Source organism: Entelurus aequoreus, linkage group LG03, assembly GCF_033978785.1.
Source record: "Entelurus aequoreus isolate RoL-2023_Sb linkage group LG03, RoL_Eaeq_v1.1, whole genome shotgun sequence".
Lineage (NCBI taxonomy): Eukaryota > Metazoa > Chordata > Actinopteri > Syngnathiformes > Syngnathidae > Entelurus > Entelurus aequoreus.
In genome coordinates this window covers 31,921,113-31,943,845 of record NC_084733.1, presented here as the reverse complement: position 1 = coordinate 31,943,845, position 22,733 = coordinate 31,921,113, and the positions used below count along the sequence as shown (strand labels likewise).

The 22,733-nt window shown below is 42.6% G+C and overlaps 1 protein-coding gene across 7 annotated transcripts in view; it reads left to right on the top strand.

Moving 5' to 3' along the window:
• Nucleotides 1–22,733, top strand: part of evla (Enah/Vasp-like a) — a 77,577-nt gene that overhangs the window by 48,274 nt on the left and 6,570 nt on the right. For 6 of the 7 annotated variants that reach the window (XM_062041607.1, XM_062041606.1, XM_062041608.1 and 3 more), the window contains 9 exons: nucleotides 2,707–2,875; nucleotides 10,787–10,967; nucleotides 13,207–13,264; nucleotides 14,624–14,685; nucleotides 15,329–16,177; nucleotides 19,477–19,730; nucleotides 19,802–19,917; nucleotides 20,022–20,049; nucleotides 20,156–20,189. In XM_062041607.1, coding sequence (XP_061897591.1) covers nucleotides 2,707–2,875; nucleotides 10,787–10,967; nucleotides 13,207–13,264; nucleotides 14,624–14,685; nucleotides 15,329–16,177; nucleotides 19,477–19,730; nucleotides 19,802–19,917; nucleotides 20,022–20,049; nucleotides 20,156–20,189 — 1,751 coding nt within the window. The remainder of the gene's footprint in view (nucleotides 1–2,706; nucleotides 2,876–10,786; nucleotides 10,968–13,206; nucleotides 13,265–14,623; nucleotides 14,686–15,328; nucleotides 16,178–19,476; nucleotides 19,731–19,801; nucleotides 19,918–20,021; nucleotides 20,050–20,155; nucleotides 20,190–22,733) is intronic. The other variant, XM_062041611.1, reaches the window with a different exon arrangement.

Below are 22,733 nucleotides of genomic sequence, written 5' to 3'. Positions count from 1 at the left end.
TTGGTATGTAAATAATAGAATCGTTGCAAAGGTTAAACATTTCAAATTCATTGTTTGCAGCTGAGATAGGCTCCAGCCCCGTAAGGGACAAGCGGTAGAAAATGGATGGATGAATGATTACATTTTTATCACAATTATATTCAGATAAAAACACAGGAGGGCTGCGTAGCAACATCATTAAATAATTAGATTTTTACCATGGTGCTGATTTAAATAATTTGCTTTTTGCCCTTGGTCCACCTGTGTCCAGGGAATTACAATAACAAACTTTTTTTTTGATGATATAAAGAATCATTCTAATCCCTGGAGTATCGGCAATGTACTGATTCGATACTTGGTATCATTACTGTTGATATTTGTATTGATCCGCTCACCTGTTTACATTCAAGAGCTCTACAGTAGCTTAGCGGGTAACATGTTATTGTATCCTCCTACGGTGTGTTTAGTTTCGTCCTCCAGTGATAATAATACGTTTAACAAACATAGTTCATTTGCCACCTTAGAGGCGAGGATAGCAGACTTAGAAGTGGCTTTGCACTGTGAAGGGACATTAACTCATTAGCTGCTAGCGCTCAAGTGAGGACGTTGGAGTGCTTTGAGGACGCGCTCGTTCCTTGTCGCTGTCAAGTTTGTGGAACACAGAATGTGTCATCAACCTGCATTATCACGATATAACAATAGTATTAAAAGCTCTATTGTCAGCCAAATTTATATAATCTATATCACGCAACCCTATAACCCATTATTTTTATGGCATTATAAAATAGCATTCTGTCGAATATGTTCATTTAGTTGTGTCAAGCAAATTGGAGATTACTACTTATCTGCAACCAGCTACCTTCTGTTCAAACTCTGGCATGGAAACAAGAAAGATTGGCCATATTACACTTAATTATTAATTGCTCTACTCTTTGTTACTTCTGAACTGAAATGCATAAAATACAAAACCTAAAACCAGTGAAGTTGGCACGTTGTGTAAATCATAAATAAAAACAGAACACAACGATTTGCAAATCCTTTTCAACCTATTTTCAATTGAATAGACTGCAAAGACAAGATATCTAATGTTCAAACTGAAAAACTTTTTTTATTTAAATAATCATTAACTTAGAATAAAATGGCAGCGACAAATTGCAAAAAAGTTGGCACAGGGAAATTTTTACCACTGTGTTACATGGCCTTTCCTTTTAACAACACTCCGTAAACGTCTGGGAACTGAGGAGACCAATTTTTGAAGCTTTTCAGGTGGAATCATTTCCCATTCTTGCTTGATGTACGGTTTAAGTTGTTCAACAGTCCGGGGTCTCCGTTGTTGTATTTTACGCTTCATATTGCGCCACACATATTCAATGGGAGACAGGTCTGGACTACAGGCAGGCCAGTCTAGTACCCGCACTCTTTTACCACGAAACCACGCTGTTGTAACACGTGCAGAATGTGGCTTGGCATTGTCTTGCTGAAATAAGCAGGGGCGTCCATGAAAAAGACGTTGCTTGGGTGGCAACATTGGTTGCTCCAAAACCTGTATGTACCTTTTAGCATTAATGGTGCCTTCACAGATGTGTAAGTTACCCATGCCTTGGGCACTAATACACCCCCATACCATCACAGATGCTGGCTTTTGAACTTTGCGCCTATAACAGTCCGGATGGTTCTTTTCCTCTTTGGTCTGGAGGACAAGACGTCCACAGTTTCTAAAAACAATTTGAAATGTGGACTCGTCAGACCACAGAACACTTTTCAACTTTGCATCAGTCCATCTTAGATGAGCTCGGGCCCAGCGAAGCCAGTGGCGTTTCTGGGTGTTGTTGATAAATGGCTTTCGCTTTGCATAGTACAGTTTTAACTTGCACTTACAGATGTAGCGACCAACTGTAGTAACTGACAGTGGTTTTCTGAAGTGTTCCTGAGCCCATGTGGTGATATCTTTTACACAATGATGTCGCTTTTTGATGCAGTACCACCTGAGGGATTGAACGTCATGGGCATTGGCTCTTACGTACAGTGATGTCTCCAGATTCTCTGAACCTTTTGATGATATTACGGACCGTAGATGGTGAAAGCCCTAAATTCCTTGCAATAGCTCGTTGAGAAATGTTGTTCTTAAACTGTTCGACAATTTGTTCACGCATTTGTTGACAAAGTGGTGACCCTCGCCCCATCCTTGTTTGTGAATGACTGAGCATTTCATGGAAGCTTCTTTTATACCCAATCATGGCACCCACCTGTTCACAATTAGCCTGGATGTTCCAAATAAGTGTTTGATGAGCATTCCTCAACTTTCTCTTTCTTTTTTGCCACTTGTGCCAGCTTTTTTGAAACATGTTGCAGGCATCAAATTCCAATTGAGCTAATATTTGCAAAAAATAACAAAGTTTACCAGTTCGAACTTTTAAGTATTTTGTTTTTGCAGTCTATTCAATTGAATATAGGTTGAAAAGGATTTGCAAATCAATGTATTCTGTTTTTATTTACGATTTACACAACGTGACAACTTCACTGGTTTTGGGTTTTGTAAAATCAAGATGCCCAGTGAGACATATTGTCTTCCTCAAACAAAAAAATTCTAGTTTTACAGTATTACCCAAAGCTCTCTGAAAATGATAGTTTTGATCCATTGTGTTGATAAATGTGACTTTAAATGTTCCTATTGTTAATTTGCATAACTCCACTGGCGATCTCCAATATGTCCTTTTGTTTCCGCAGCGAGCAGAGCATCTGCCAGGCTCGGGCCTCTGTGATGGTCTACGACGACGCCAGTAAGAAGTGGGTGCCCATCAAGCCGGGTCAGCAGGGCTTCAGCCGCATCAACATCTACCACAACACCGCCAACAACACCTTCAGGGTGGTGGGCGTCAAGCTGCAGGACCAGCAGGTGAACAGCAGGGCATTGCTTTTTTTTGCTCTCTGTGAGTTGTCACTTTCTAACACATGTGTGTCACTTTGCGGAGATGGCAGAGCTACAAATATAGTGGAACTTCTAAAAGTTGCTTTGTCAACCTGCACGTTTCTTCAGATTTCATAGTACAAGTAAAGTTCATTATAAAGCGGTCCAACATAAAGAGATGTACTAGGTAGTTGTGCCCATCCATCCATCCATTTTCTACCGCTTGTCCCTTACGGGGACGCGGGGAGTGCTGGAGCCTATCCCAGCTGCACACGGGCGGAAGGCAAGGTACACCCTGGACAAGTCGCCACCTCATCACAGGGCCAACACAGATAGACAGACAACATTCACACTTACATTCAATTCAATTTAGTGTTGCCAATCAGCCTATCCCAAAGTGCATGTCTTTGGAGGTGGGAGGAAGCTGGAGTACCCGGAGGGAACCCACGCAGTCATGGGGAGAACATGCAAACTCCAACCAGAAAGATCCCGAGCCTAGGATCAAACCCAGGACCTTCGTATTGTAAGGCACACGTACTAACCCCTGTCCCACCGTGCTGCCCCGCGGTTGTGCCATGGACCTCAACTTTTCCTCCGTTTTTTTTTTTGACCAGAGTCAACCATGTTTTTCACCAGATTATCGACCATCAACACTGTATCGACCCACTGGTGGATAGCGCCCGCCTCATTCTCTGACGTGGGAGCACCATTCACTTCACGTCACATGGGGGGCTATCCACCAAACATCGTTGTCGTCATCAACCCTCGCTGTTTGCCGGCAGTGACATAAAGCAGATGCGACAAATGTTTTACTTCCAAGATGCTGTCCGTGTTCTGCTTTGCTTGGCTCTATTTTTCTCTCGCTTTTCTACATATATCAAGAAGTAAACGGACCTTCTTGTTGTCTTTACTAAAGCGGATCATGTGTACAACTGCAACAAGACATGATTATGCAGTCTCAACACTCATGCAAGAACAAACTAGTCACCTGACTCTCCTGCCAACATGGCCACCAAACACAAGTCACCTGACTCTCCTGCCAACATGGCCACCAAACACAAGTCACCTGACTCTCCTGCCAACATGGCCACCAAACACAAGTCACCTGACTCTCCTGCCAACATGGCCACCAAACAAAACAAGTCACCTGATTCTCCTGCCAACATGGCCACCAAACACTACAAGTCACCTGACTCTCCTGCCAACATGGCCACCAAACACAACAAGTCACCTGACTCTCCTGCCAACATGGCCACCAAACACAAGTCACCTGACTCTCCTGCCAACATGGCCACCAAACACAACAGGTCACCTGACTCTCCTGCCAACATGGCCACCAAACACAAGTCACCTGACTCTCCTGCCAACATGGCCACCAAACACAAGTCACCTGACTCTCCTGCCAACATGGCCACCAAACACTACAAGTCACCTGACTCTCCTGCCAACATGGCCACCAAACACAAGTCACCTGACTCTCCTGCCAACATGGCCACCAAACACAACAAGTCACCTGACTCTCCTGCCAACATGGCCACCAAACACAACAAGTCACCTGACTCTCCTGCCAACATGGCCACCAAACACAACAAGTCACCTGACTCTCCTGCCAACATGGCCACCAAACACAAGTCACCTGACTCTCCTGCCAACATGGCCACCAAACACAAGTCACCTGACTCTCCTGCCAACATGGCCACCAAACACTACAAGTCACCTGACTCTCCTGCCAACATGGCCACCAAACACAACAAGTCACCTGACTCTCCTGCCAACATGGCCACCAAACACAAGTCACCTGACTCTCCTGCCAACATGGCCACCAAACACAACAAGTCACCTGACTCTCCTGCCAACATGGCCATCAACAACAAGTCACCTGACTCTCCTGCCAACATGGCCACCAAACACAAGTCACCTGACTCTCCTGCCAACATGGCCACCAAACACTACAAGTCAGCTGACTCTCCTGCCAACATGGCCACCAAACACAACAAGTCACCTGACTCTCCTGCCAACATGGCCACCAAACACAACAAGTCACCTGACTATCCTGCCAACATGGCCACCAACAACAAGTCACCTGACTCTCCTGCCAACATGGCCACCAAACACAAGTCACCTGACTCTCCTGCCAACATGGCCACCAAACACAAGTCACCTGACTCTCCTGCCATCATGGCCACCAAACACAAGTCACCTGACTCTCCTGCCAACATGGCCACCAAACACTACAAGTCACCTGACTCTCCTGCCAACATGGCCACCAAACACAACAAGTCACCTGACTCTCCTGCCAACATGGCCACCAAACACAAGTCACCTGACTCTCCTGCCAACATGGCCACCAAACACAACAAGTCACCTGACTCTCCTGCCATCATGGCCACCAACAACAAGTCACCTGACTCTCCTGCCAACATGGCCACCAAACACAAGTCACCTGACTCTCCTGCCAACATGGCCACCAAACACAAGTCACCTGACTCTCCTGCCAACATGGCCACCAAACACAACTAGTCACCTGACTCTCCTGCCAACATGGCCACCAAACACAAGTCACCTGACTCTCCTGCCAACATGGCCACCAAACACAAGTCACATGACTCTTCTGCCAACATGGCCACCAAACACAAGTCACCTGACTCTCCTGCCAACATGGCCACCAAACACAAGTCACCTGACTCTCCTGCCAACATGGCCACCAAACACAAGTCACCTGACTCTCCTGCCAACATGGCCACCAAACACTACAAGTCACCTGACTCTCCTGCCAACATGGCCACCAAACACAAGTCACCTGACTCTCCTGCCAACATGGCCACCAAACACAACAAGTCACCTGACTCTCCTGCCAACATGGCCACCAAACACAAGTCACCTGACTCTCCTGCCAACATGGCCACCAAACACTACAAGTCACCTGACTCTCCTGCCAACATGGCCACCAAACACAAGTCACCTGACTCTCCTGCCAACATGGCCACCAAACACAACAAGTCACCTGACTCTCCTGCCAACATGGCCACCAAACACAACAAGTCACCTGACTCTCTTGCCAACATGGCCACCAAACACAAGTCACCTGACTCTCCTGCCAACATGGCCACCAAACACAAGTCACCTGACTCTCCTGCCAACATGGCCACCAAACACAACAAGTCACCTGACTCTCCTGCCATCATGGCCACCAACAACAAGTCACCTGACTCTCCTGCCAACATGGCCATCAACAACAAGTCACCTGACTCTCCTGCCAACATGGCCACCAAACACAAGTCACCTGACTCTCCTGCCAACATGGCCACCAAACACTACAAGTCACCTGACTCTCCTGCCAACATGGCCACCAAACACAACAAGTCACCTGACTCTCCTGCCAACATGGCCACCAAACACAACAAGTCACCTGACTATCCTGCCAACATGGCCACCAACAACAAGTCACCTGACTCTCCTGCCAACATGGCCACCAAACACAAGTCACCTGACTCTCCTGCCAACATGGCCACCAAACACAAGTCACCTGACTCTCCTGCCAACATGGCCACCAAACACAAGTCACCTGACTCTCCTGCCAACATGGCCACCAAACACTACAAGTCACCTGACTCTCCTGCCAACATGGCCACCAAACACAACAAGTCACCTGACTCTCCTGCCAACATGGCCACCAAACACAAGTCACCTGACTCTCCTGCCAACATGGCCACCAAACACAACAAGTCACCTGACTCTCCTGCCATCATGGCCACCAACAACAAGTCACCTGACTCTCCTGCCAACATGGCCACCAAACACAAGTCACCTGACTCTCCTGCCAACATGGCCACCAAACACAAGTCACCTGACTCTCCTGCCAACATGGCCACCAAACACAACTAGTCACCTGACTCTCCTGCCAACATGGCCACCAAACACAAGTCACCTGACTCTCCTGCCAACATGGCCACCAAACACAAGTCACATGACTCTTCTGCCAACATGGCCACCAAACACAAGTCACCTGACTCTCCTGCCAAGATGGCCACCAAACACAACAAGTCACCTGACTCTCCTGCCAACATGGCCACCAAACACAACTAGTCACATGACTCTCCTGCCAACATGGCCACCAAACACAAGTCACATGACTCTCCTGTCAACATGGCCACCAAACACAAGTCACCTGACTCTCCTGCCAACATGGCCACCAAAAACAAGTCACATGACTCCCCTGCCAACATGGCCAGCAAAAACAACTACCGTATTTTTCGGATTATAAATCGCAGTTTTTTTCATAGTTTGGCCGTGGCTGCGACATATACTCCGGAGCGACTTATGTGTGAAATTATTAACACATAACCGTAAAATATCCAATAATAATAATTATCTCATTTGCGTAAGAGACGAAGCAAATGGCAGCAATCATCACACACACGTCAACCAATAAGAATTCGGCGGGGGAGGGTCATGGCAGAAGTGCATTGTGGGTCATGGGATGCTAACTGCTATATGCTATATGCTACTCCGTAGCTATTAAAATGGATCACATCAACATTGGCGGTAACTTATAAAAACTGAGAAGGACTGAACAAAAATGGCACCTGAAAGGAAATCATATACTGCAGATTACAAGCTGGACATAGTGAAATATGCAGCAGAGAACGGCAATCGAGCAGCAGAAAGAAAGGACATACCAGAGGCGACACCGGGGAGGAAGATTTCATCTGATTTAGCGATCGGGAGTGACAGATTGTTTGGTAAACGTATAGCATGTTCTATATGTTATAGTTATTTGAATGACTCTTGCCATCATGTGTTGCGTTAACATACCAGGCACATTCTCAGTTGGTTATTTATGCGTCATATGGCGTACACTTACTCAGCCTGTTGTTCACTATTCTTTATTTATATTAAATTGCCTTTCAAATGTCTATTCTTGGTGTTGGATTTTATCAAATAAATTCCCCCAAAAATGTGACTTATACTCCAGTGCGACGTATATATGTTTTTTTCCTTCTTTATTGTGCAATTTCGGCCGGTGCGACGTATACTCCGGAGCGACTTATAGTCCGAAAAATACGGTGGTCATCTGACTCTCCTGCCAACATGGCCAGCAAAAACATCTAGTCATCTGACTCTCCCGCCAGTTTGATGGCCAGTTGCATCAGATGTGCAAGATGACTTCAGATATGGAAGTGGGGCAGTCTTCGGTTGTTCGTTTCGGACCCCTCGTCCTCGCTTCCCCATATACTATCGATTCTGGATCAGTTCGGTTGTTTGTCAGGGTACAAACTGAATATTCAGAAAAGCGAACTATTTTTTGTGAATAATTTGGCAAGGTCACTCCCGTGCTCACAATTCCCCTTTAAGATCTCAGAGGACGGATTTAAAAATCTGGGTGTGTTTGTCTCGAATTCTCCCACAGAGCTGTTCCGTAAAAACTTTCAGGCACTGTTGGACAAAAGTAAATCAGACTTGTCCAGGTGGGCTTCCCTCCCCCTATCCCTGGTTGGCCGCATTAACCTCATAAAAATGATTTTACTTCCAAAATTTTTATATCTCTTTCAGCACATCCCTATATGTCTCAACAAATCATTTTTTGTTGGCCTTGATCAACAACTTCTTGCTTTCATTTGGCAAAACAGGCCAGCCCGCCTTAGGAAAGCCATTCTACAGCTCCCTAAGGCGGAGGGTGGTCTAGCACTTCCAAACTTTACAAATTATTTCTGGGCCTGCAATATTAATAAACTTCTGTACTGGGTCCGCTGCGACTCCCCAGCCGCCTGTCCACCTTGGGCTCACATAGAGGTGGCATCATCTAAGTTCCCTGCACGCGGTGATTTGCTCACAGCTACCCTTATGTTCATTGGGGACCTCCCTAAACCCAATTGTTAAAAATACCATTAAAATTTGGACTCAATTTAGGAAACATCACGGCTTACACAGGGCTTCCAGCGGTGCTCCGATTATGAACAATCCCGCCTTTCTCCCTGCCTGCTCTGATTCTGCGTTTCACGTTTGGTCGACTAACGGCCTTAAAATTCTCAATGACCTGTACCACGATGGAGTGTTCTCTTCCTTCGCTTCTCTGTCAACAAGATACAATCTGCCTAATACTATTTTTTTTCCATACCTCCAAACAAGGCATTTTATTAAAAAACAATTTCCTCATTTTCCCAACCGCCCCCCAGAAGCAGAAATCGATCGGTTTCTCTCCTTTGACTCTGACCAACGACGTTTGATATCTGTCATATATAATGAAATCGGCCTTCTGAATCCACTTAACACTTCACCTGTCAGAGAATCCTGGGAGCATGACCTTGGGGCACCTATACCTGACGGGAGGTGGAGAGAGGCTTTGAGGCTGGTACATTCATCATCTATATGCGCTAGGCATGGCCTAATACAATGTAAGATACTACATAAAGCACATTTCACTAATGCTAGACTGGCTAAAATATACCCCAACCATAGCGACGCTTGTAACCGCTGTAGGCAATCCCCAGCTGACCATTTGCATATGTTCTGGACGTGCCCAAAACCCTCAAGTTTTTGGTCGGCTATTTTTGATACTGTCGGGCAGGCCCTTGATAGGACAATAACACCCAGCCCGCTGACTGCCCTTTTTGGCGTTCCACAGGTGGACGGTTTACCTGCAACCGCTCGTCCTGTTATTGCGTTAACGACTCTGCTGGCTAGGCGTACAATTCTTTTTAAATGGAAGCTTGCGTCTCCGCCGAGCCATAACAGTTGGATACAAGATGTCTTGCGGTGTCTGCAATTAGAGAAGCTTCGGTTCTCGCAGAAAGGATCTGTGTCATCTTTCCATAAAACTTGGGGCCCCCTCCTAGACCTTATTAGGGACAAGCTTGACATCACCCCAAGCGATTCGAGTAACACAACTTAGACAGAGCTGACCGCTGAACACCCCCTCCCCCGACCCTCATTCCCTGTGTTTATTTACTTTTACGTTATATTTTATTGTATATCTTATGTAGTATTTATTTATTTATTTTACCTTATGTATTCTTTTATTTATCTTTAATATATTTTGTTAGATTGAATCTAAGTTTGCATATATTCATGTGTGTCTATATTTGTTGTGGGCACTAGGTGACAATTACCTTGGAGTTAAGTGGGTGGGTACTGTAAGGGGTGGGGTTTATTATGTTACATATTGTAAAATGTGCAGATACCTCAACTTGCTGTTGCCATGATCCATCACACTGTACTGTCTGCAAAATTCAATAAAAATATTTGAAAAAAAAAGAATTGAAGGTTCATAGAAGGTTCCATGGGAATTGCTTGACCCCACTTGTGGAAGAGTGTGGTAGTGATACAAAAACTGCAATTATTTTAAATCAATGGAAAAATTCAATATTCATCATGTCACAAACATGTTTTGAGGAATACCTGGAATATGAATATATTATAACTTTTCATTTGAAATATTTTAAACAACTAACCTGTGGGGTAATTTTTTACCCCACGTGTGCCCCTAAGGGTTAAAACAAGGTACATAATTTCCATTTACAGTAATGCACTGTAAAAACGACTAGAATTTATAGTAAACAACTGGCATCTCAGTCACCAGAATTTTACCGTAAAATCTTTTCCCATAAGAAAGCCTGTAACTTTAGCAAATAAAGTTTTAGGTGCAACATTCCGTAAGAAAATGTGTTATAAACCAAGAACATGCGGTGTGTAGGCGTACACAAAGCAAGTTACCACTGTATAGCGTTCTCTTGGCTCATAATGTAGTATGTCTTATTGTTATAGGAACAAGAGAATCACCATTAGCATGTTATGTTGGTATAATAAAAAATAGTTATCCTATTGTTTACATTTTTTTTGCTGTCAATAAAGCATTATGCTAATATTTGTGATGCTCTTTCATCCCTTCCCTAATAAAAGGTGGTGATCAACTACTCCATAGTGAAGGGCCTCAAGTACAATCAGGCCACGCCAACATTCCATCAATGGCGTGACGCTCGCCAGGTCTATGGGCTCAACTTTGCCAGCAAGGAGGAGGCCACCACCTTCTCCAACGCCATGCTGTTTGCTCTCAACGTCCTCAGCTCACCTGACGGTGGCGGTAATGCAAACTTTTGACTTCTCCGTCATCTGCTTGTTCACGAGAACTCAAGAAATCAGGACTTCGTTTTTAACTCTTGGTTGTCTGACGTACTAAGATATTTTCTGAAGATTTTGGTAGTAGTTAATAGCTCCTTCTAAAGATAAATTGAATATTGTGTTCTTTAGTCTAGAAAACAGCTACAAAAGTCCAACTATCTTGCTTTTACTGTCTCTGTTGAATATCACTTAACTGACTATAAATTAATAATATTCAACTTGGATGGATGGATTTTGTCAGGCAGATATTAAAATCTTATGAGCTGTACTTCCCTCTAGTGGTGAACAAAATGCACTGCAGCTGTAATCAGAGGAGGCAGAGTTTTATAGAGATATATCAATATTTGTATTAGTAGATTTCACTGTAGAACTTTATATTTTCAGTAGTAAAGGATGGTACACTCTTTACACGCTTAATATATTTAGTTGGAACTTCTATGTTTGTCACGTTACAAACCCCTGAGCAGCTCTAGTTACAAGTTATTTAAAAGGGAGTTTAACTGTGTATTCATGCCAGGACATCCTTGTGGCTCTCCTGTTGGTGGTTAAAATATCACATATGGAGACATAATGTCGGGGGTCCTTCTTTTGTGGGTGCAGTTGAGGTCCAAGGTTATGAGGTGTGTGCATCTGTTTACATGTTTAGTGTTACGTGGTGATTAAAGATAGGCATTTGAGTATAACTCATAAATTAACAATGTGGAAAACTAATAAATAAATTGATATTTTTTTTATTTTCACAAGTATTATTTAAAAATAGTCAATCGTTAATTTTATTACAAAAAGTACAAATGTATGTACCTGTATATCAACAATGATTTCTAAACAATATTTTTGACTACATTTATGTTCTAAGGAAAATGCAGGATTATTTTTTGGACATTTTAATTAACTAGAAAGTTCAGCAATAAATTATAATATTTAAAAAAATTGGTATAAATCTTCATTTAAGTGAATTTCCTTAATCGGCATTGGGAATAATAGCAAACAATTATTAATTTAGTTGGAATGTGTTACTATTATACACTTATACACTGAACCACCACAAATAGATTTTATTATACGCCTGTGAATGCAGCTTGTCTTTACAACTATGTTTAGTAGATGACATCGTAACTCTGCCTTTTAACACACCTCATATAAGCACCTGGTATGCCAGAGAATAAGAAGACGTAGCAGAGGGCTCAGAGCTGCCAACCTAATGACCGTGTCGTTATATTTATTATATATTTGGGTACTTGTATAGAGTAGACAGATTTGAGTATTCAGACCTGATTTGTCTAAGAAAGCGACGTGCGATAACTATCAGCATTTTCTGCGCCCATTTGGCGACTTTGCCCACTTTTAGCGACTACAACATGAAAGCATGTATCATTTATGCTATATCTATATGTATCATTTTTCTCAACGAGCACAGGTCCCGCCACATAAAGAAGTGACCAAAACATATTTGTTCTGCTTTTAATGTTTTGTTCTTATTTTTTGTCTCTCCTGTAGCTTCCATAAAGATTACATGCACATGCGCAATGACCAATTATGCAAATTAGACGATGCCATTCATGCATCATCCCCCTGAGTTCATAATGTATATTAAATATAAAAAATAAAACAAGTCTGATCAGGCCCTTTTGGTCCTCCTGGGTCCTTTTGCTTGTCCTTGGCCCTCACCATGGCAACAGCCTGGCACCTCACACTTACTCAGCAGTACAGACACACACTTGCATGGATGCACATGCAGCACATTGTGTCCATATACTATTGTCGCCATTTATTAACACTGCATCATGTTTTTGCTGGTATTCACTGTCATTGAAAACATGTCTAAATAGGAGATGTATTGTTCAATATGTTTCAAAAGGAGTTAAACAGTTTATTGCATGGTTGTCAGAACTAGTAGTACATGTAATTATGGTATTTTTGACCTCTCTTTGCCTAGTGTTGGCTAATTGTCGTGAAAATGAGTGTAAACAGTCCAACTTGTTTGATGCGTTTACAAACATTGGTCTAAAGTATTTTAATCACGATCTAATTTGTGTCACACTTACTTAACTCGCATATATTAAATGTACTCCAGGATTTTTTCCCCCACACATGCAATCGTTTTTCATACATTACATTCTCAGGAAACAATAAATTCCACATAAGATAAATGTCATGACTTCATATGATGAGTACTTTATCCCCCCCACTCCATCTTTCAGGTCCAGTTGTCCAGCGCCAAAATGGACCTTCCTCGGAGGAGAGTGAGGCCCAGAGGAGGTACAGTAACAAACACTATGCACTCACTCACCACTTCATTAGGTACACAAGCACAATACATACAAATAATACATTTCATTGTATATTACACCATTTACCAAATACAAATAATCATTAAACTTTATTATTTTTAACATTTCAGTATATAATCAAATACTATTATTGATATATCATTTTGTTGAACATAAATTGTTGAAATAATTGTTTAAAGACTAAATTTGATATATAATCAACTATAATAATAATTTTGTTAATTAAAATTAATATTTACGGTAAACTATTAATAATATATAATTGTGTTGAGGATCACGATAAATTCTTTATACAAATTAATATTTTGATTTGTAATCTATTAAAGATATATAATTTTGTTAAGGATAGGTAATTTGTTGTAATTATAAATGTGTGGTAATTATAAAAAAAAAGTGATATTTGAATGTAAGAATCAATTATTCTTCATCCATATTACCATCTTCTATACAGCTTATCTTCATGGTCACAGGTCAGCTGGAGCCTATCCCAGCCGATTTTGTGTGAGTGGCATGGTACACTCGACAGCTCACCAGCCAATTGCAGAGTAATTCAATCATTCATATCTAATTTTGTTAAGGTTAATTATTTTTCTGTAATTAAGAAATTCACTGCAATACAAACATAAGTTGAAATGAAATAATTAATAGGGTTGCTCATAAAATTGATTCACCTCCAAATAATTTTTACTCTGAAATGTTTAACTTGTTTTTAATTTCATAGCTCTGATATCATATATTCTGCATATTCATGAAGACAGACACGCTAAATGTATTGCGCTGGTTATTTTGCTCACTTAAGCGATGCAATCTTCTGTGCACAAGCTCTGTGCATCACCTTTGTTTAAATACACTTTTAGTAGATCAAGCCCCATTTTTTTTTTATTGTTATAAGATGACATGCAATGAAATGTACAGTACCTCTGAACCACTCAAAAGTCCAAATGAATTAGGAACAAATATTACTAAAAAAGTAAAGTAACATATCCACACAATCTAGTAAGCAAAAAACACTCAATCATAGCATAGTTGCAGAAGTGACCTTAAAGGATGAACGTCATAATAGTGGGAGAGGAATTTATTTGCTTCTCTCTTGTCGGTGATTTTTATTTTGTAATGTTAAATAATGAAGCCAACATAGTAAATAAAAATACAAGTATGATGTAATGCACTTTGTAATGACATAATTGTGTAAGTGTGTCTAATGTTGTGTCTGGGGTGTGTGCACATAAACACCAACACCAGAATAAAAGCATCCAGACAGCTTGAATTGTTATTGACAGTCCACAAGTCTTTTACAATAATGAAATAGCATCCTTGCTATCCCAAGGATGATGGAGCAGCATCAGATGCAGGCGCACAAGGAGAGGGAGCGGCGGACGTCAGGATCAGGTGAGGCTTTGAAAACAAACAAACACGACATTAGGAAAGTCAATAGTGTGACGTATGCTCTTAAGTACACACACATGCTCACTGGAGACTGTAGTGGATGTTCAAATGAAAGAAAAGGCGTGTATTTGCTGGGCTTTTGTCTTTTTGCTATCAGTGTTGTGTCAGACAAAGTAAACACACTGCTCCTTATTCCTTTCTACTAATCCACAATTCCACTATGCCTTTCTCTCTCTCACACACACACACACACATGTTCAAGCCTTGCTGCACACTCGGTTATATCAGTGACCCCGCCCCTCAAGCCCCGCCCCCTAACCCCACCCCTGACCCCAGCCCCTGCAACATGCTCTGCTGCCATCTCTTTCTTCCAGCTGCTGTTGGGGGGGGGAAATGTCATGTGCTTTTTTCTGACCATGTTGCATTCTGCTGCTTGATATTTTGGATTCTTTATTTGCGATTAGCTTCTGTTCTTTGAATTACGCTCCTGATTTGTTGCTTTGGTTTTATTATTGTTTCATCTCGGCTTGGTTGCTTTTCATTCTTCTCACGTTTTTTCTCTTTTTCTGTTTTCCTTTGTTTGTCGCCCTCCTCCGTCCGCATCTCCTCCTTCTGTCTACCCCCCCCCCCCTCCCCCCCGTCACAGTCGTTTCCACTCTCCAATATAAAGTGTCCGTACCCCCCGCCCACCCCCACCACCCAGACACTCCGCCCGAGTACAGACAGTACAGATGTAGCACACTGCCCCCGTCCTATGTCCGTGTGGCCTCTTCCTCCTCCCCTCCCTCCTCCTCCTCCCCTCCCTCTCAAGAGAAGGAGGCGGGGGCGGCGAGGGACAAGGCCCAGCTCTCCTCCCAGCTCTCCACCTCGCTGGCCTCTGCCTTCTCCCCAGTCCAGGGGGGGGTGTCCACCCTGGGCCGGCAGGTCCGTCAGATCCCCCTGTCTCCTCCCACCACAGCCCGCCACCTACACCAGCAGCAGGACATCATGCTGCCCCCCAAACATGGCACCTGGTCCGCTTCACATTTGCAGCAAATGTACGCCCAGTGCCCGCCCTCCGCTTCCCCTCCGGTAATGATGGCCATGCCCGCCAGGCAGGGCTTAGCGCAGCCACAGCCTGTGCTCCCCATGGCGCACCCCCTCCCGGCCATGAGCGCTAGGATGAAGCCCCCGCCACTCGACCCTCAACAGTACCCCCAGCATCAGCCCCACTCTCACGCCAACGGCCAGTCAGACGACTCCTACTCCCCCCACTCCCACCAGATTCCGCTCACCCTGCAGTACTGCGATGCCGTGCCCCCGCCGCCCCTGATGGGTCAGCCGCCCCCGGGGCTCGCCCCCAATCACCAGTACCAGTCCACCTTCCACCCTCAGCAACATCAGCAGCAGGTGTACCACCAGCAAGCCCCTTCCTCACCCCCCTCTTACAATGATGGGGGCTCGCCCAAGAAGACCCCCTCCCCTGTCCCCCAGCAGGTCCCCATGACCAACAGCAGTAAGTATGAAGAGGAGAGGAGAAGGTCGTTCTTTTAACAGAAAGGAAGTTACGCGTGTTCAAAAACAAAAATAGCATGAACAAAAGTAGGACCCTCCAATAGGGTGCCACGCCCTGTGGGACACATACATGGAGTGCAAACATACTCAACGTTTTGTAATTATTAGACAAATTAATACTTAATAATTATTTTTAAAAACATTTTTTTTGACTGACCTTGCTTAAATTTTACAGACATACTTATCATTTCCCTGATTTAGGGCCTTTTTGTGGCCCCATTTCGGTCTTTAATATAGTGTAAAACGCTACAGGCTATAGTGCTGACTAGTGAGTATTGTAAAACAGTCATGTCTACAGGGCTTTCTTAATGTTAAAACACAATTTAGAAAGTTGTAAACAGGCTTTTCATGCTCTAAAATATTAATTCCTACTAATAATTTATCACGGCCGGGCCCGGAACCATCTAATGGTTTATTTCTGTAATTGGGGTTTACTGTATTACTTTTGGCGACCAGAAGTAGATTTAATTTGTGTGTGAATAACAGACACAAGTATATTTAGAATTAGATATTAAGAAAAATACTTATTTTTTCATTACTATTACTGCATTTTTGTTGGTTATTTTAGAAGTTTTGGAAAGATTTGTATTTACTATAATTACATAAGAGTAAACTAAAGTACTACCGTATTTTTCGGAGTATAAGTCGCTCCGGAGTATAAGTTGCTCCGGCCGAAAATGCATAATAAAGAAGGAAAAAAACATATATAAGTCGCACTGGAGTATAAATCGCATTTTTTGGGGGAAATTTACTTGATAAAACCCAACACCAAGAATAGACATTTGAAAGGCAATTTAAAATAAATAAAGAATAGTGAACAACAGGCTGAATAAATAACCAACTGAGAACGTGTCTGGTATGTTAACGTAACATATGGTAAGAGTCATTCAAATAACTATAACATATAGAACATGCTATACGTTTACCAAACAATCTGTCACTCCTAATTGCTAAATCCGATGAAATCTTATACGTCTAGTCTCTTACGTGAATGAGCTAAATAATATTATTTGATAATTTACGGTAATGTGTTAATAATTTCACACATAAGTCGCTCCTGAGTATAAGTCGCACCCCCGGCCAAACTATGAAAAAAACTGCGACTTATAGTCCGAAAAATACGGTACATTGATAACTAAAATATGGTTCAATCCAATATGTTCAAATATATTGTTGAGGTAATGTCCAAAGTGTATATGAATAGGTAAGGGGAAAGAAAAGTGTTTAATACCTCCTACTGCAGTGAAGGCAATTCAAAACTCCTATGCCGCTTCGGCATTAGTTGAAAAAGTAAACAAAAACAAAAATCATTGGGTGAAAATTATGAAAAAAATTAATTTATTTATACATATCTATGGGGAAAAGGTTTGGCTACAAAATAAAGTTAAATAGTACGCTTGTTTTAAAAATACAGCCATAAATCTGTCACGATGACAGCGTTCGAAGCGATGCTAAATTAGCAATTATCTCTATGGGATTTTGAATAGACAGGGCCACAACACTGCTGAACCAAACTCTAACTTTTACAAAAGACGTGTTGACTCACCGCTGAATAAATGTTTATCAGAAACTATTTTATTTAAGGAAATTTAGCCCATCAAAGTAGAAACGGGTGAACACCTGCAGAGCATGACGACTGCATTGATAACCAATTAGTGACGTGACCAGTCGCCATAATCGTACCACACCACCCCCAGTCGTTGTGGCCCTAGACAACCAACCGCATAGTGTTTATGCCAGGGGCTGGCCGTGATGGAGCAAATTTTGTGGTGATTCACCAAAACGCCATAAAGTTACAGCGGGTGTTTTGTATAGTGCATTGAGCGGTGTGAGAAATTTCAAGTCAATAGGACTCAGAGGTTTTATTACAGCATGTGGTGTATTCATCCAAAAAATAATAGCACAGGCAACACATAGGGGTGCATGTTTAGGCAAATCATTCTCACGCAGGTGTGTGTGACAGAGAGATTGTCAATCGACTTTGTCATCCGTCTCACCGCCGTCATGTAAATAATTGAACACACCTGTGGCGCCTATGTCGTCAACAATAGACAATAGCGCTCCTGTGTGAGAACAATAGATGATCACGTTGACGTGACAACACAGGTGGACCACATCAACACGAGCCGCCGTTAAATGTAATGTATATTTATATTATTTTGGTATAAAATTTACTAGAGCTGTCACAAATAAGTTAACTCCTGTGATTAATCACAAACAATGATCACATTAATCACGTATATATGCGATGTATTTTGCACATACACGCTCCTTTACCTTTACATTAAAAAAAATATCCTGTTTTATATTCTGACACTAAAACTGCATTTCGATCCAAATATTCCGATCTTTTTTTCAAGTTAATTAAAATTATGCAAGCGAATAATCATGATTAATCCAAATTCAAGTGTTTAATCACATAAAAAAAAGCATTTGATGTCACTAAAATTAAGTTATTTTTAATTCATTAGTGTGAACATTTTTTATTTGTATATGTCAAAGGCCTCCCCCATACCAAATGCCTCACTTGAGTGAGTAAATGTACTTTTTTCCGTCTCAAAGAAACACCTGGTTTCTTTCACCAGTAGAGGGCGACACCACAGTTTAACCATAGAGCAGGGGTCTTTAACAGTGGGTCCGCAGATCGGGAAGTCTTTATTTAATTAGACTAAAAAAAAATTATGTATTTCTTAATTTTTCCACAAATTGATATGTATTTAAATTCACATTAACATTGATCCAACACACTGTAGTGTAGTGGCAGTGAATATTATATTAATGTTAGCATTTAGGACAACTAGCGATTAGCGCTTAGCAAGCTTGTTGCCAGCCAGCTTGTTGCCAGCCAGCTATTAGCCGCGCTACACTATATTATTTAAACATTTTTATTATTGCACAATAGCAAAGTACTTTTAGGACTTAATTTTATACTTAAACACACATTTATACATAAGTGGGGAGGGTCCGTGCTACGTCTCTCCCTCAGTTTAGGGGTCCTTGGCCTGGCCTGCTGTAGTTTTTTATCGATGTGTGGAAATGTTATATAAAAAATGGGCCCACCATCAATCGAGGATGTCATGATGACCAAGTAGTAAATATTAAAGCTAGTCAAGCAGCACTAGAATTGCTAGTACGGAGCAATAAAGATGACGTGTATCACCCCCCAGGACCTCTGAGGCGACCCTCCAGGATGGCGCCCAAAATCCCCCGTTAACCAAACTCAAACTGTGCCCCTCCCAGGCCCTCCTGTGTCTGCAGGTCACCCCGCCATGCTGTCCGTGGCGGCGCCCCCGTCCGTAGCACCGGTACCAATGGCTGGTCCCCCGGCCCCACCGCCGCCTCCAGGTCCGCCGCCCCCGATGGCGGTGCCCCCGCCCATGCCCCCTCCGCTGCCTGCAAGCGGCGGGCCTCCGGGGGGCCCTCCTGGCATGCAGCATCAGCCCTCGGGGTTGGCGGCAGCTCTGGCTGGGGCCAAACTACGTAAAGTTCAAAGAGTGAGTTTGCGGTCCGACTAAAAGTGTCTTTTAATGGAAGAACGGGAAAGAAAAAAGGTGTTGTTGTTCAGGACGAGAGCAGTCCACCAGGATCAGGCAGTAAAAGTGACTCCAACAGATCTAGTGGAGGTAGTGGTGGTGGTGGAGAGGGTCTGATGCAGGAGATGAACGCCTTATTAGCTCGCAGGTAAAAGCTCGGCTTATTCAACCCTTTGATAACTTGTACAAATACATGACTGGTTCTACCAAATTACAAATGTTATCTTGTTTGCACATGTTCTCCACTCATAGACGAAAAGCTTCTGAGAAACCTGATGAAGTAAGTCGTCGCTGTAATCGTCATGTTTGCTGTTCATGCCCCAAGGCGACATTTGGAGTCAAACCGTCAACCAAAAACTAACGTTTTCTCTCTCTCACACCCACAGGACGACTCTGGTAGTCGCGGTCAGAACTCAACAGGTATAATTGTTTTTGTACAACTGCCTAATGAACTGCTTGCTGCCTATTCAGCTTGACCCCACACAGTAGTCATGCTTTGCCACTGGCTAAAAGCAGTACTATTATTCACTGTAGTCAATATCTTTTTAACATTTGAAAGTATACTGTACGGCGAGAAATGACGACAAAGGTCGAATAAATGTTCAAAGTCAGAGATGAAAAATATCATTTGTGGGCTAAAGTTCAGTTACATGTAACTGGGAAAATGAGTGAGGGTAGACATGTTACTTTTAGGCTTTCAATCGACATATTCTTGTCTCAAGGTGCCACAAATTAGAACAATGTGTAAATATGTACTTTAAAAAATATTTTGCTTCATGCAGACCAACTCAGAGTTTTGTCTACATCATACTCTTAAACTGAAGAACTATTAGATACAAACTGTACAGTGTTTATAAAGTAATGTAATAATAATATATAATAATGCAAGTAACCATTTAAAAAGATATACACTTTTAGTCCTCATTACTGTAGACTTGTTTACCATTGAACTGTAATTGGAAGGTAAATAACTAAGGGGACGGCGTGGCGCAGTTGGGAGAGTGGCTGTGCCAGCAACCTGAGGGTTCCTGGTTTGATCCCCACCTTCTACCAACCTCGTCATGTCCGTTGTGTCCTTGGGCACAACTTCACCCTTGCTCCTGATGGGTCGTGGTTAGGGCCTTGCATGGCATCAGTGTGTGAATGTGGAAATAGTGTCAAAGCGCTTTGACTACCTTGAAGGTAGAAAAGCGCTATACAAGTATAACCCATTTACCATAACTTTATCCGAAATGAACAAACAACATTTAAATGGACTCTCAATACTGTGAACAAAAATGTAACTTAAATATAGAACATCATGTTTTTCTTAGTTGGAAAAATGAGGTTGGGTTGCTATATATTTTTTTTGCCATCACATGATCAAGGCATTCTCGCTCGTTGGTCTGTGTTGATGGGCTCATATTGCCCATCTAATTTGAAGCTGAAATATTCCTACAACGGGACATTTGGTTTTGTAATCAGATTTTTTTCCTCCTAATTTTTGTTCCTTTGCGGTACTTGGGGCGGCATAGCTCGGTTGGTAGAGTGGCCGTGCCAGCAACTCAAGGGTTCCAGGTTCGATTCCCGCTTCCGCCATCCTAGTCACTGCCGTTGTGTCCTTGGGCAAGACATTTCACCCACCTGCTCCCAGTGCCACCCACACTGGTTTAAATGTAACTTAGATATTGGGTCTCACTATGTAAAGCGCTTTGAGTCACTAGAGAAAAGCGCTATATAAATATAATTCACTTCACTTCACTACTTCTCATTAGCGAGTAGGGAGGCTGTGAAGCTGGCACCTTGCTCTGCGCCCAACGAGACAAAGACTGTGAATGACTGAAAAGAGGGCTAACTGCATTCACTTAATTCTACTGTTAAATAAACACGCGCAGCTGGTGAGAGCGTTGCACAAAGTATGACCTCTTTCTTGTTGTTTGAAGCGAGGGACGACAAACGCAAGGCTCAACAATTCTGATTGGCCGACATGCCTGTCACTCAAATGCCGGAAAAAAAAATCCTCGTCCTCTTGCAGTTATTTTATTGCTCTAAATAAAACCTTGATGTCGATTAATTGTGCAACTTTATTACTTACCGTCGTTTCCCTCCATTGTTGGTTGGTCAGGGTCCTCCTGATGCGTTCAAAATAATGTGGTTTTAAAGTCAAACTCATGGGAATTATGCTCCACAGTCTCCATTTTTCTGCAGCAGTCCTTCTCCTCTGGAATAAAATAATCGTACTTAAAAGTTGGGGTACCAAAGCTATATTCTTTAACTTAAAAAAATAATAATTATATTTTAGTATTATACAGTATCGTAACAGTAATAATTACGTATTTTGGTGAATAAAACCCTGGAATACAACATCATTTGTTTTCGTATTGGTCATCCCCTTCAGATCCAATCACAGGATTGAGAGAAAAAAGGAGTGAGCACAGCCCACGAAGGAGCCGCCTCATTGGCTGACGTGATTTATAGTGAAGCGTGTGCACGGTGCCAACTTGTTCACAATACCTGCACTTGCCTTTACGGCATATGCTGCTAAAAAACCCAAGATGAGGAATTTAGAGGAAGAAAAGAAAGACGCTGTACGTCTAAAAAAAACCAAAGAAGAGCCTAAACTCGAATAAATATTGGTCCGGCGTATTCAAGATGGAGAGCATTGCGGGCCAGTCTTGAACTAACTTTGGACGTGCAAGTGGCTGTTTTCCTTCTCGATAGGTCATCTAATCTTCCATTTTCCTACATCTTGTTTGTATCCTTTTGCCATTTTTGTTGTGCAACAAAATACGAACTAGGGGATCCTTTAGACTGCCAACAACGTATGTGTGTGCACTTCCAGAGAGGAGGAGACTGGGAGGGACTGTCAGCAAGGTGCGCAGAGTGGGGGGCGGGGTTTACAGTTTGAATTCTGCCTGGTGACACAAGATTCAAGTACCCCAGCTGCAAAGTTAATCAAGCCTGCTTTTTAGTTGGTGTTGGCGG